This window comes from Sorex fumeus, unplaced genomic scaffold (assembly GCF_029834395.1).
Source record: "Sorex fumeus unplaced genomic scaffold, SorFum_2.1 ptg000061l, whole genome shotgun sequence".
Classification (NCBI taxonomy): domain Eukaryota; kingdom Metazoa; phylum Chordata; class Mammalia; order Eulipotyphla; family Soricidae; genus Sorex; species Sorex fumeus.
The window spans coordinates 20573468-20588757 of NW_026606118.1; the positions used below are offsets into that span (position 1 = coordinate 20573468).

Sequence of the window (15290 nt, forward strand, 5' to 3'; positions counted from 1 at the left end):
AATGGGAGGTCCAGACTCAATCTCCAGGAATAGCTCCTGAGCAACACCTTCAAAAATAATAGTTTCATGGTCAGACAGATCACTGAAAAAACTAAGCATACGCATTGCAAGTAGGAGGCCCAGATTTGAGTCCCAGAACCGCATGGGTCCCTGAGCAGTCATTCCTGAGCACAGAGATTCCGAGTACCCCACATACTGCCAGGTTTGGCCCAACTATACCACCCCTCACAAAATAATAGTAATCATAATCATCATCATCATCATCATCATCATTATCGTCATCATCAACATCATCATTGTCACTGTCCTCCGGTTGTTCATCAATTTGCTCAAGTGGGCCTAGTAACATTCTGAGACTTGTTGTTACCGTGTTTGACATATCAAATACGTCATGGGTAGCTTGCCAGGCTTTGCCATGTGGACAAGATATTCTTGGTAGCTTGCTGGGCTCTCAGAGAGGGGCAGAGGAATCGAAGTTGGAGGAACCAAACTCAAGTTGGCCAGGTTGGCCATGTGCAAGGCAAACACCCTACCTGCGATAGCACAGCCCAATAATAATAATAATAATAATAATAATAATAATTTTGGTTTAAAGAAATGTCATTATCTTCTATTACAATGAATTAGAACATGTCAAGTCCCTATTTATCTAGGAATTAACTGTATCAATCAACATTGGACCAAAAGACAGGTATTTAATCTGGTTGCCTGTTTCTTACTTCTTCTTGAGTCTCTAGATCTCATAGAACACAACTACAAAGAACAAACAAACAAAAAAAAAATGACTAGAAAGTTCCAACCACCAAAACACCAAGGCATGGGCAAGCTCGGTGAAACCAGGGTCATTGACTGAGATCTTGCTGTCCCTTTCCCTCTGGCAAAAAATGTCACTTTTCCTGGTTGATTCAGAGAGGGGGGGGAGAGAGAGAGAGAAAGAGAGAGAGAGAGAGAGAGAGAGAGACAAGAACTGTCGTTCCTTCCTGCCTACAAAGCAGAGTAGAGCAGACCAGGAAGCTACTCTGGTCCTCTAGCACACTCTTGGGACCAGAGTAGACCAGGCTTGGGGTGAAGGCCAAGGTGCTGAGGAAAGCAGAGACATATGGAAGCAGAGTGCTGAGCCCCACATCTCATTAAGAGTGACCTCCCTGGAGCTGAAGTGATAGCACAGCAAGTAGGGCATTTGCTTTGCACATGGTCGACCTGGGTTCAAATCCCAGCATCCCATATTGTCCCCTGAGCACTGCCAGGAGTAATTCCTGAGTGCAGAGCCAGGAGTAACCCCTGAGCATCACCGGGTGTGACCCAAAAAAAGCAAAAAAAAAAAAATTGGCCTCCCTCTGGACTTGCTGCAACATGACAGAATCAATGACCTCAGTGCTAAAGTCACTTTGGGGACAGTATTCTATTTCCAGCTGCAGAATGAGCCCTCTCCAACAGAGTTTGATTCAAATAAAGATTTCTAGAGTTACACCCTCTAGTCTCTTACAACCTTCCCTGCTTCCAAATATGCTGGCTCAGCATGGAGAGATGCATGCCAAAAATACCCAGCTGAATGTAAACACTTAGGAAAGGAATGATGGGGGGCGTGGGGGAGTGGGTCCTATCAATATCAGAATCCTCTACCCCACATGCTACACTGGCATTTTGGAGGTAGGTTGGTTCTGCCCTGAAGAGACAGAAACAAAGCCTTCTTATCATCCAAACGAAAACCAGTGGTAAAATGGTAAGACTGTTGTATCTAATAAAGTCTCAGTTGGGGAAACCATAGCATTTTTATTCCCAACCCAAAGAGATTCCCATTTACCCAGGCAGTGTGATCCATTTGAAAAAGATGTCTCAACTCCAGGGTTATCTTAAGGTCCAACTAATACAATGCAAATGAGATACAACACCTGAGACTCAGTGCAGCTTAAAGTGGTACATGATATTAGGTAAATGATATATACTTCCCTCCCATTGGTCATCGATTTGCTCGAGCGGGCCCAGTAACGTCTCCATTGTGAGACTTCTTGTTACTGTGTATGGCATACTGAATACTCTCGGTAGCTTGCCAAGCTCTCCAAGAGGGACGGAGGAATCGAACCCGGCTCGGCCGGGCTGGCTGCGCACAAGGCAAACGCCCTACCACTGTGCTATCACTCCCTGTGATTTTTCTTCTTCTAAAAATTCTGAGGGTCTTTTTTTTTTAATCAGTAAGAAAAAGACACTTTATCCCCATGATGAATCTTGAAGCTAAATATAAAAGATCTGTTAATCTAACCAAGGAAGAAAGAAAACATGGTGAATGAGGGGGAAAGGGAGACTCAAAAGGAACTACTTTCCTGAATTAAATTTTTTTAATGGCATGAAGAGGAAGGAAAAATCACAAAGAATCTATCTAAAGAAGAATTACTGGAGATGAAATAGTGAAAGAAGGAAAAAAGGAGGAATACTGGACACTCATAACCTTCCAAGTAAAGGATGGGATATGAAGAAAAAACAGTATGCCCTAGCATCTTCCAAACTGTACCCAGGAGAAAATTGGATCATCCAAGAGCTGTTCATATGCTCAGATGTTCAGAGAGGTTCAGATGTTCAACAGGTGTGAAGCAGATATGCCAGCAATTAAGGGAGTAGTAAGTGGTTCAGTCATTGACCTTTTAAAACCGTTGGGTCTAACTTGCATATGTCTAATGATTAGCCAAGTGCCAAATATAATACACATTATATGACATAGCAGCATACTGTATGTTACATGCAGTCTTAGGTACAGATATGAAACTTTTTCTATCTTTCTCACTTTTTCTTAATGTCCATATCCACAGGAATCTGTCTCTTCTTGGGTGGGGGAGGGGGAGGCAGCTCTTGCTTTGTTCTTTTCGTTGTCGTTACTTGTTCTCTTATTCGAACGGTTTCCAAAAGCTCCTTTTGAGGAATCTGGGACATACCCAGCTTGGTTACAGCCTGAGTCACCTGAAATAAAGATCGGCCACAGTTTTCATGTTTTATAACCACCTGATTGATTTATAATTCACCCGTCATAAATTTTGCCCTTGAAAATGTACAGTCTATGGTTATCAGTATATGCACAGAGTTGCACAACCATCCCACTCTCTAACTCTGGAACAATTTTATCACTCAGGAAAGAATCCCCAGTGCCCCTTTAGAATTTCGGCAAACACTAATCTACTTTCTGTCTCTATGAATTTGCCAGCCTCAGGCACTTTCTCTGGATAGAATCATGATGCAATCTTGTGACTGGTTCCATTTACTTAGTATGATAACAGTTTCAGGATATGTCCATGTTAGAGTATATATCAATACTTCATTTTTTATTGCCAAATAATAACCCAATATATAGTGAAACTGTAATTTGCTTCAGCATCCCTCTGTTGATAGACGCTTGAGCTGTTTCACTTTTCGGCTATTATGAATGTTTCGATAAACATTTATGTAAACACATTGTTTTGTTTTGGGGTCACACCTGGTGGTTCTCAAGGCGGAAGGAGGAATCCTGGCTTTGCATTCAGGAGTGGGGATCAGAGTAACACAGGGGCTCCAGGGATTAAACCCAGGTCTGCTGCATGTAAGACGAGTGCCCTAACCACTGTACTATCTTTCTGACCCCTAAACACATTATATATTTAATCAACTCTCACAAAAGCATTCTTTAGATTAATTCATCTTTCATGACATGAAACAGATTTTTTCTATGACCAGTTACTATTTTTTCTATTACCAGTTAAAATACTGGACATTAGTATGTTTTTTTAAAGATTAAGGTTTACTTTGAAAACTAAATATTTTCACACACCAATATTTCAATTTTACAGTAAACTGGGTAAAGAAACAGACTTTTCAGTGTAAGCAAGTAACTTTGTTTCATAAAAACTTAAACTAACCTGACAACATTTAATTTCTACTTAATGGAACCACGTACTGTCCAAAGAAAAAGATACCTGGTTAGAAGAATCTTCTAGTCTCTGAACCAGAGAATCCCATCTCTGAGTCAGTTCCTCTGAGTCGCTGTTGATCTTCTCAGATGCTCGGGGATTATCAATTAATTGACTCACATCCTGCCCAATCTCACTCAACTGATCCAGGGCTTGACGCTTCATTTCCATGTCTTCTTTTAAAATCTAATAGTTCAAGTATATATTAGATAATCTCTTGATATGACTTTATATTTCTCTCCCCCAGTCTCAAATTGTAAACACGTGTTTTATAGTATGATGTACTTACTATACAATTTACTAACGTTAAAACATAAACATTCGGGTTCTAGCATTTTATCACTGAGTGATGAATATAATGTAGAGTCAACAAACAGCATTAACCATTGATGCGAAACACTGAAATATCACAGCCTTACAGACAGATGCAGATAACAACATCACTTACTGCCAGTCGCCGAACACTGACACTTAATTCCTTCTGGTCTTTGAAGCTGCTTGTCTGGATTTTATTTAAGGCCTCTTCTTTTTCTGTTAGCCAAGCCTTTAACAAACACTACAAGAAAATTTTTTTAATGTTAGAACTGTAATCAAGAAATCTTTAGTATTTCAGCCAGTCAAGTTGCCATACCCAGATATTTAATTTTACTAAAGGTTTCACCCTTCCCTAAAATAAGGGCAATTTCTTATCATAAGACCCACTAATCTTGAAACTCCTAAGCCTGGGGCCAAAGAGATAGTACAGAGGGAAAGGTGCTTGTACTACACAGTCAAGGTTCAATATCCAAGGTTCAATATCCAGACCCCCATATGGTCTTCCGAGTACTGACCAGAGTGATCCCTGAATACAGAGTCAGGAATCAAGAGTGGCCAAAATCAACAAGCTCTTAAGATTAAGTGGGTCGGAAAGACACCTCTCTTGAAAATATTCCTCTCAAATTTGCAAAAGAGAACCTTGACATTAACCTTACACCTGGGTAGCAACCAAATTTCAAGGAGCAAGGTGAATCTAAAAAGTCATGTCCAATTCTCCAAGTCTCCAAAAGAATCATAACTCAACAGAGGCAAAATGAAGTTCAGAACCTCTAAGAGAGGTTCAGCAACTAAAACCCCTGTCCAGCAAGTGCATGGTCAAGAGTTCAAACCCAGTACTGCCACATGTATGGATTTGACGCCGGCAGCTCCGGTATGTGAAGATTTTTGAAGAAGGGGGCGGGGGGAAAAGAAATCATCCAACAGAATCTTAAGAGACTGTTTTGTCCTGTTCATTTAAGGGAGGGTGGAGAGAAAAGTCAAGCAACAAATTCAAAATCAATCTCTTGGCAAGTAAGAGCAGAGGCAGATAAAGTACCAATATTTTAGTCAGAGGCTTTTCCAGGGTGTTGTGCAGAAAAACGATATGGATGCTCCAGGTTCAACTGTAGTTATGATCAGAGGGAGATGTCTGAAGATGGTCCAAAGTCAACATAAGATGTTCAAACGTACTTGGCCAAGAACACAGTGTTTACGCACAAGCCACTTATTTAAGCAAGAAAGAAAAACTTGAAGGGAGAATGAACAACTGCACTGGATTCATTCTTTTCAAAAAGCAAAGTCTATCACAGAAACCCCTTTCTACAGAGTTGGGAGAAGGAAACTCTTGGTTTTGTATGTTATCAATTCCTTCCCTAATTTTACAGTGGTCATTTTATTTAGCAACTGATCCTGCTTCTTTATTCGCAAGCCAAGAAAAAAAAACACATGCAAAACACGAGACAAATATGACTACTTTATCAGAGGAATAGGTAATAAGCTATGCATAAAAAAAAACCTCTGAACAGAAGACACCAGAAATCCACACTAGAGAGACATATGCCTGTGTATATATAATATTTAAAAGTTTAATATGTGGCAGTTCCAAAGAAGAAGAGACTGCTTCCAGCTTCAGGACACTGGGGGTGCAGAAGGGAGCTGATAATGTAAAGAGAGAAAGGAAATGATCAGTGATGAGGGATGCCAGGGCAAATGGCATCCGCGCCTGAGGCAAAACACAGGGATGAGAAAACAAAATACGCAGACCCTTTTCTGGCAAACAAGACAATCACTATGAGGCAGTCACGTCATGGTGTGCCAAGCGCTGGGAAGAGCTGAGAGGATGCAGAAGAGAGATCTGTAACACCAATAACTGAAGGAAAGGGAACAGCAAGTAACTCCAGGCACGAGCATGGGGTGCATGGAAGGAGGTTGAGACTCCAAAGGGACAGTAGACACAAGGAAGACGGCCCCGTATTTGGAAGCCTGCCTCATGAGCAAGGGGGGAGAAGGCAGCTGGAATAGAGAAGGGATCAATAAGAAAATGAAGGTTGGAGGGATTGATCGGGGTGGGAGATGTGTGCTGAAAGTAGATAAAGAACCAAACATGATAACCTCTCAGTATCTGTATTGCAAACTGTCATACCCAATGAGAGTAAGGGGGAAATTGTCTGCCATGGAGGCAGTGGGAGGGTGGGAAAGGGGGAAGTATACTGGGGACATTGGTGGTGGAGAATGTGCACTAGTGGAGGGATGGGTTTTTGATCACTGTGTGATTGTAACTCAAACATGAAAGCTTGTAACTATATCTCATGGTGATTCAATAAAATAAAATTTTAAAAAAAATATTGCAAAGGGAGAGTGAGATATTACTCAGAGCCACACTCGAACTTGCCATAGGCTCCAACTCATTTGCCAAATCATCTTAATGCCTCTGTTACTGAGTGGATAAGAAATCCCTTGAAAGGTTGCTTAAGTTCAGGCACTGTACTTGGTCTCAGACCACACAACCACAAATTATCTAAATATTAAGGATGAAGGTTCGTTTCTACTCTACACTTGTGCTAATTCCCCGCCTCCATATTAACTGCTTCCATAAGAAAGTCGTTAAAGGTCAGTGGAATGACAAGGAGAGTAGACAGGATCTATTTTTTAAAATCTATGCTTTAAATTAGCGAATTAAAAGTACTTCCAAGTTCTTCTTTATTTTATTAGTAGAAGAGTAATACCAGGCTTTTTTGTAGCAGTCAGTGTCTCCCACTATTTATGTTGGCTTATTTTATTTCATTTATGGTAGTGCCACGAATCAAACCATAAATTTTAGTTCATTTATGGTGGTGCCGGGAATCAAACCATAAATTTTATTTCACTTATGGTGGTGCCAGGAATCAAACCCAGGGTTTTACACATGCAAAGTTGATCTACTACTAAGCTAGAACCCTGAGGTCTTCCGATTACTGTTTTTGGTTTCCTGTTTTGGTTTTGGTTTTGGTTTTATTTGTGGGGGAGGGGGTACAATACAGTGCACAGGGCTTACTCTGGGCTCTTCGCTCAAGGATCACTCCTGGAAGTTCTCAGGGAAACATGTGGGGCCAGAACCTAATCTGGGTCAGCTACACATAAGGCAAGTGCCTTACCTCCAGCCCAACTTCTTCCAATTATTTTAAGTATTCTCTGTTATTTTTTGGCCTAAATACAAGGATTCAAGTAAATTTAAATTTTATAAAGTAAAATATGCTTTTTCGTAAATTAAAGCCAGGTAGGTTTCTTATGAGATTAGGGAAAAGTCCGACCAAATAATGGGAGTAGTGATTTATACTAATTTTACTACAACCTTTTTTTAAATTGTTATTGTGGTGGTGGAAGGTGCACACTCAGCAGTGCTCAGGGGGCAGGATCATTCTGGGTGGTGCTCTGATGCCACGCCATATCAAGGATGGAACCTGAGTTCTCTTAGAGCCATATGCTCAGCCCCAATCCCTGTCCTCATCATACAGACCACTTCACTACAGTGGCTGGGGCCCCTTCCAGCCACCTTTGGCCCCATAGTGCTGATCTGACAGGGATTTAAATGCAGTGATGCAGTGCAGACCAGATGCTTGGAGGCCGTCAGGAACACATCCAGAGGTACTGAAGGTGGATCACACAGTGCCTGGGGCTTGGAGCTTTGTGCATGCAAGGCATGAGCTCTAACAGTTTGAGCTATTTCCCCACTACCTACTTCTTTTTTCCTTAAATTTTTATTAGTGAAAACACCATGAGGTACAGTTGTAGACTTACAAATTTTTGTGCTTGGGTTTCAGTTATACAATGATCAAATACCCATCCATCCACCATTGCCCATTCTCCACCACCACTGATCCCAGTATCCCTCACACCCCCCACCCCACCCCCATCCCACTCTACCTCTGTGGCAGGGCATTCCCTTTTGTTCTCTCTCTCCTTTTGAGTGTTGTGGTTTGCAAAAGAGACATTGAGTAGCAATCATGTTCGGTCTATAGTCTACTCTCATCACACATCTCCCATCCTGAACCTCCCAACACCCTTTATTTGGTGCTCTCTTCTCTATCTGAGCTGCCTTATCCCCTAGCGTGCATAATGGAGTACTATGCAGCTGTTAGAAGAGATGAAGTCATGAAACTCATATACAAGTGGTACTACATGGAAAGTATCATGCTAAGTGAAATGGGTCAAAAAGAGAGGGACAGACATAGAAAGATTGCATTGATCTGGGGAACATAAAGTAATAAAATAGGAGACTAACACCCAAGAATAGCCAAGATAAGTACCAGGAGGATTACTCCATGGCTTTGAGGCCACCCACCACCTACTTTTTAAGATGGTCTCTCCACTACTGCTACTACTGCTACTGCTGCTGCTATGATGACTACTACGACCACTAGTATTAATACTACTACTACTACTACTACTACTACTACTACTACTACTACTACATGTACATGTACTACATTTATGTTTTAATAAACCATAAAGCATACACTTATTTTATCACGTAAAAAGAATATGGCTTCTTTTTGTGGAGAGAAATTAAAAAAGTACATTTAAAGAATGTAAAATAGAGCCAGAGGACTAAAGAGATATGACAGCATGCAGGAAGATTGAAGTGCTGGACCTGGTACCCCCAAAAGCCCCTAGCGACCCACCAAGAGTGATACTTGAACACAGAGTCAGGAATAAGACCTGAAAACCACTGGGTATGGCTCAAAACAAAAGAAATAAATGAATTCGTTAAATAGAGTCTGAGATGTGGAATTAAAGTATCACTCATATTCAAAAAGCTACAATATATTGGCATCTAGGAGAAATGCTTTACTTATTAATACTATTAATAAGTACTTTACAGAAGCATGGAGGGTAGGCAGTTTTGTGTCAGTGGTTATCCATTATCTTGCTATAGCAATCCATGCAGAAAAAAATATATTAATTTTTTAATTTTAGTGTTAAAACAGTGATGCTGCTAAACAGTAACAAGTGCTAGAGCGATAGTACAGTCTGCCTCACATATGGCCAATCCAAGTTTGATCCCTGGACCCCTAAGCCCCCTAAGCATAGAACCAGGAGCAAGCCCTGAACACAGCCACATATGGCCCAAAAAGAAAAAAAAACAGAAAAAATCTAGACAAGTTCTTGTTATTTGAAGTTCAGGAAGTGCTGAATAAATCCATTTATCATTAATTACCAAGCATCATCTACATGACAGGCACTTTGTTGATAAAAGCTCAAGCCAAATTCAACACAAATTATTATGTCAAATAAACTAACATTTAAAGCTACGAACACTAGTGACGTTATTATCAATGGGGTCATACAATATGGTCACCATGAATAAGCTTATGAACAGACAGAAAATGGATTGTTTACAAATAAAAAATTTGTCTACTTGCAAAGAAAGGAAATAAGATGTTTTCAACCTCATCATTAAATGCGGCGTTAGATTTCACTATCTACTTGGCCCATGAAGGGTCCATGTCTTACCTGTTCTTCCAGTAACTCCTGCCACAATAGATTGAGTTCCTGTAACCTATTCCAGCGCTCCTCTGTCCAGCGGCACACAGCTGTCCACCGTTCACCGAGTTTCTAGGAAAGCAAGAAAGCTTCGTCAACAGTCCTACAATACATACAATTATCAGCACCCTCAAACTCAAGGCTCAACTTTTTATCCAGAGCTCAATTTTTTATTCAGAATAGCAGTGTGTGCAAAGCATTTTATTAAAGCTCATTTAAAATAATAGATGAATCCTGAAACTTTCCAGATGATAAAAACTAATTTCCATACAATTTAATTACTTCCCACTTCAGAGGAAGAAAGAGGTATGAGTAGAATTCTAACTTGTGTCTTTTATCTCCAAACTCCTGCTCTTTTCACTGCATTCTGATGTTAACATATAAATTTGAAATATTTTAAATATATCTTCAAAATAGAGCAAACAAATCTTCATTGAGTTTACATTTTTCAGGCTATCATTTACTTAAAATTTTTTCCAATAACCAATCATTTCTCACTCATCTCTTATGAGCCAAGAGAGTTTTCATTTGTAAAACATTATAAAACAATTAGAAACATTATAAAACAATTAATCTTGTATAAACTGTGTTTTGAATGGCTATAAAATTTATAAACACTTATTTGATTTCACCTGTTCACACTGAGTGCTCCAGTGAAGAAACCTTGTAAGTGTTTGTAAAGGTAGATCAATTTACTAATTTTTAAATAATCATTCTTTGGGTTGACCCAACCAATTTTCCTCAATGTTAAATCTTATTTTTAACGACATAATAGAGAAAGAATTACTTAGATCATAGTTTACTCTTCTGTTCTCTCATACCAAAGTATGCTTTATAAAATACAAAAGGCAGAGAAGTAAGAGTTTAGAGGTGGGGCCCCTACCTGAGGACTCTAACTCAAAGTCTATTTAAATCTTGGGGGAAATATTTAACCTCTCTGAACTTGAGTTTCCTCACTGTGAAAAAGGCATTTCAGGAATGCCTACCTCTCAGATTAGTGTGAGCAGATATTCCTGCACCAAAGTCAAACAGCCATAGGCCAACATCAATGTTACAGAAGCAAAAAGAATGTCATGTGTCTCATTTTTATTCTGAAAGCTACTAAAAGACATAGACTGGGATATTCTATCAGCTAATATAATTACTGTTCCTATGAACTACCAAAAAATTTCTTTATATAGACAAGTAAAGAAACACTATAATTTTGTGTGGGGAAAAAAGTTATAAAGTAGCCTAAATTTGTTGGGATTTCCAAAACTGTTGGGGACATTCACATTTTGATTTACAAAGAAACAGGAGCACTACATCCACCATAGCCAAATCTCCAAATTCTAACACATATATATTCAATTTTCAAAGACCCCCATCTCAAAATTCAGATCTGCCTAGAGTCCAGCAACTACATTGGAGCAAATGCCTCACATGTGAGTTATCTCCAAACTCCTGCTCTTTTCACTGCATTCTGATTTTAATATACAAATTTGAGATATTTTAAATATATCTTCAAAATAGAGCAAAATAGAGTTAAAATCCCCAGCTTCTGTAGGGATTTTAACTCGTGATCCGGGGGGGTGGGAGAGTGCAATTTTCCACCTTCTGATGTGCTCTGAGAAAGAAATCCTTGAGACAGCATGAGTTCTACTCCTGTCCTTCTAAATCTGGTTATTAATCACAATGATCACGACCATGCTGTTATTCGTCGATTGCCTTGAACAGGCCGCAGTAACGTCTCCTTCGTCCTAGCCCTGAGATTTTTAGAAAAGTGCCATATTCAAGGCTCTTTCAGAATTAGGAGAATGAGACCCATAATTGTTACTGGTATTTGGCATATTGGGTACGCCACGGGGAATTTGCCAGACTCTGCCGTGTGGGCAGGTTACATTCGGTAGCCTGCCAGTTTGTCCAAAATAGGAATGAGATAATAAGATGTCGTGCGGCTGCGAATGCGGCCATGCGCTTCCGGGAGCTGGGTTTTATAGTCTCTGAGTCTTGGCCGTTGATGGGATTACACAGCACCAGGGGGTCAGTTGGTGGGTGTGACCTCCGCCTACTGGAATTTGGAGAATCTGGGTGGAGGATGCTCAGCCCTGATCTGAGTAGGCTTGGAGATCTCAGTCCCGGGACCCGCATGCCTTTGTTTCTCTGCCGGTACCTTCATGTGTGCGGAGAGTGGTCTCAGCATGGTTATTAATATCCACAAGAAATCTGGATCCCATTAGCACTCCCTCTCATTCACCCCAAGCTCTGAAAAGAAGGAATACATATCCAGGTACTCCAGGTACCCCTAAACTGTGGAAACCCAAATGGAAAGTACAAACTACACTCATTTATGTTAATCTTGGAAAGCCACATACAAAACATGAAGAAGAGTGGTATGGTGCAGATGGGTTGCAGACCCCAGGATGCTTGCATCATCCCAGTGGATGGGGTGTTTACCTGCAACTGATCTTCCAGTACAGCTGTGGCACTCTCGCCACTGTTCTCATCGACGATCACCACCATGTGAGTTAATGAATTTACCTTCACTTGTTCAGCCTCAAGATCACTTTGCAAACTCTGGAGGTAAAATGAAGATAAAACCATTATTCCTACTCTTTCCCATTTACCTACTTAAAATCCACTCGGTTGTCAATGGCAATTAAGGACACTTAATGAGGCATCGTGTTTACATTTCCAATCATTACACTAAGTGTTCTACTAATGAAATCAGCCCATTACACACCTTTACATTTCATTATGAATGAAAGTAATTTAAAAGATGCAGTGTCATAACAGATTGTATATGGGACATTAGCACCTTTGTATCCTAAGTATTGGCCCCCTTAAAACACAGAATAAATAAGTAGAGAGTTTGTAGTGGAAATTAGGAATTGGTAAATCAAAAAAATGCTATTGGAATGCTACTGGAATTGTAGAATTGGTAGTCAAATGTAGAAATGGTCAGTCAAAAAATCCAAACTTTAAATATCTAATATTTTTTAATAGATAATTTCTTAAGGACATCATGGTATATGTAGTAAGACAAAGACAGCTTCGATTATCAGAAGTTGTTCTAATTAGCTACCAAGAAAAGTAATTAAGGATCTATACAGATGCCTTCCCTCCTCTCTTCCATGAAAGAGCAAGGTAGTTCACTGATGTAGGCTAATATATAATTTTTGTAAATACTACAACAGAGTTACCAACTGCTTCTTGAGCTGTGCTGAGCACAACTCTAAAGTCGAATCAGTTACCTAGATATTTCACTACTCAATAAAGTATCTCCAAACAATCTACAAGAAGACTCCTTTTCTTATTTGACTGAAAAGTTGCCTCCTAAATTTGTAATCAAATTAAACCGTCCATCACTTCTGGCTCCTCATTCAGTGTTAAAGCCAAAGAAGATGTAATCCCTCTCCAGCAAAGAGGAGGAAGAAGGGGATGAAGAAGTAAACTAGAAATAACAAGTACGGTGGTGGAGGGCCTGGGGTACTTTGATGGTTGTGAGATTCAGTAACTTTGTACATCAAAACTATAAGGAAAAAACCACTGTCATCATTCTACCTAAATTACAGTACAAATTTTTAAAGGGCCAAAGAACAGAGGCATCATCCCATTTGCTTAACTCCCACCAATACATTAAGCCACACATTAGAGCACTTAACCACCTTCAGGGTTCAAATATATCCTTGAAAATCTTATAATCGCTGCGCACCCTCACAAGGAAACTTCCACACCCCAGAGAATGCTCCCCATACGTTCACCCTGGCTCAGAAAGGCCACCTGCCCACAAATCGCTGTTGAATGATGAGAACACGAAAGGGTTTCACCTCTGCACTAATGATGCAGCCCCCAGGGAATACTAAGTGCTGCTCTGTCCGATTTGATAAGCTAGGAAAGATACATGAGCCAGACCTACTTTATGATCTTCTAGCAGCTTCTGCAGGGATGTTAACTCGTCGTCCAGGGGGCAGGTTTCCAGCTTCTGAATCCGCTCTTCGGTGAGCGTTAACCAGGCGGAGAGCTGCTGCAGCTGCTGCTTCTGCAGCTCCATGAGCACATCGTGTAGCCTGTCGGGGATGAGCACAGCATCATTCGCGTCTGCTCGGACGCTCTCCAGCGGCGTCCAGGAAATGAGGCGAGGGTACACACGCGCATCTAGTTTATTTCAAGAAGCACTTATCCTTTTCAAAAAGAGGGGGTCTCGGGGCTTGCCTTGCCTCCCTGGCATCCCGTGTGGTCCTCAGAGCCCACTAGGAATATAAGCCCGGAGCACCGCTGGGTGTAGCCCCAAAACAAAAAAAAATAGAGGTCTCCTGGGCAGAGCTGGGGACCCTAAGGCCACTTTCTGGGATGCCTGGTCACGTGTTGGGGGCATGATGTTTCCGCCTTCAGGCTGACGGTGTTCAACAGGCACCAGGGATACTTCTGGCAATAATCAGGGGACACACACACACACACACACACAGGGTTGGGGACAAAACCCAGGGCTTCACCCTTGCCAGGTATGTGCTTTACCCATGAAGCTACCTCCCCAGGCCTGTGTTATTTTGGAAATATAAAAATCAGGAATGCGGCTAGAGATATAGTACAGTGGGGAGGCATTTGCCTTTGCACGTGGCCACTCGGGTTCGATTCCCGGCACACCACATGTTCCTCCAGAACCGCCAGGAGTAATTTGTGAGTGCAGAGCTAGGAGTAACCCCTGAGCATTGCTGGGTGTGATCCAAAAAGAAAATAAATAAATAAATAAATAAATAAAAATAAATCAGGGGGAAAAGAAGTTGTATTCTCTACCTAAATGGAGTGGACTTGAAAGCAATCAAATAATGCATCTAAATCTGTATCAGAACCAATTTTTCTTCAACCAGGGTGCCTTGCTAAGGACTGCAGGCTGAGCCTTCATTCACAATTTATGAAAGGAAATGAATAATGGGGATGGAAGGAACCTTGTGATAAATGTTACAGAACAGAACTGTAGGCGGACACTTGCAATGCCTCCTTCTCATATCAAGTTCTTGCTTACTCGTTTAATAAGGCAAATACACGTGAGGCCAAGTATATGTTCCTATGAAATATGTTTTTTTTCTTTTTATTGTCCATTTCTGTATTCCCTTTGGTTCGGCTGAGATGTCACATCAGAAACTAAGATCACAGAACATTTCAACCATTTTATAAATAAATAAAAATAAATTAAGATCTGAACTCTCCCATCTTCAGAGCCACGCCGACTCTTCCTGGTACGAAACGCGGCCCTGCTCTCCGCGGGATAAAGTGTCCGTTCCTTCGCTTCACTCACCGGGACTGTCTCCCCATGCTCTCCACCCTCAGCGCCTCCCATCTGGCATTCAGCAGCGTCATTTGTTCCTGAATCTCAAATTCTTCTTCATCTGTCAGAGTGCCTTGGGTTATCAGCTGGTTTCCTGCCTGTAGGACACTCCCCACACTGCTCTGGTGAGCGGTCAGTTCCATCATAAAAGCCTGGAAAGATAAGGCATGAGGATCCTCAGCCACTTGGTTCAAAAGTATCTTCATAAATTGTTAATGCCAAAATATCAATGC

The 15290-nt window shown here is 40.9% G+C and overlaps 1 protein-coding gene across 2 annotated transcripts in view; it reads right to left on the bottom strand.

The window, feature by feature from the left end:
* The window catches only part of UTRN (utrophin), a 610322-nt gene that overhangs the window by 429501 nt on the left and 165531 nt on the right, over positions 1–15290 (bottom strand). For both annotated transcript variants that reach the window (XM_056126431.1, XM_056126429.1), the window contains exons 10-16: positions 15028–15209; positions 13648–13798; positions 12186–12305; positions 9720–9821; positions 4381–4488; positions 3939–4118; positions 2780–2952 (exon numbers count right to left, since the gene is read on the bottom strand). In XM_056126431.1, the coding sequence (XP_055982406.1) occupies positions 2780–2952; positions 3939–4118; positions 4381–4488; positions 9720–9821; positions 12186–12305; positions 13648–13798; positions 15028–15209 (1016 nt within the window). The remainder of the gene's footprint in view (positions 1–2779; positions 2953–3938; positions 4119–4380; positions 4489–9719; positions 9822–12185; positions 12306–13647; positions 13799–15027; positions 15210–15290) is intronic.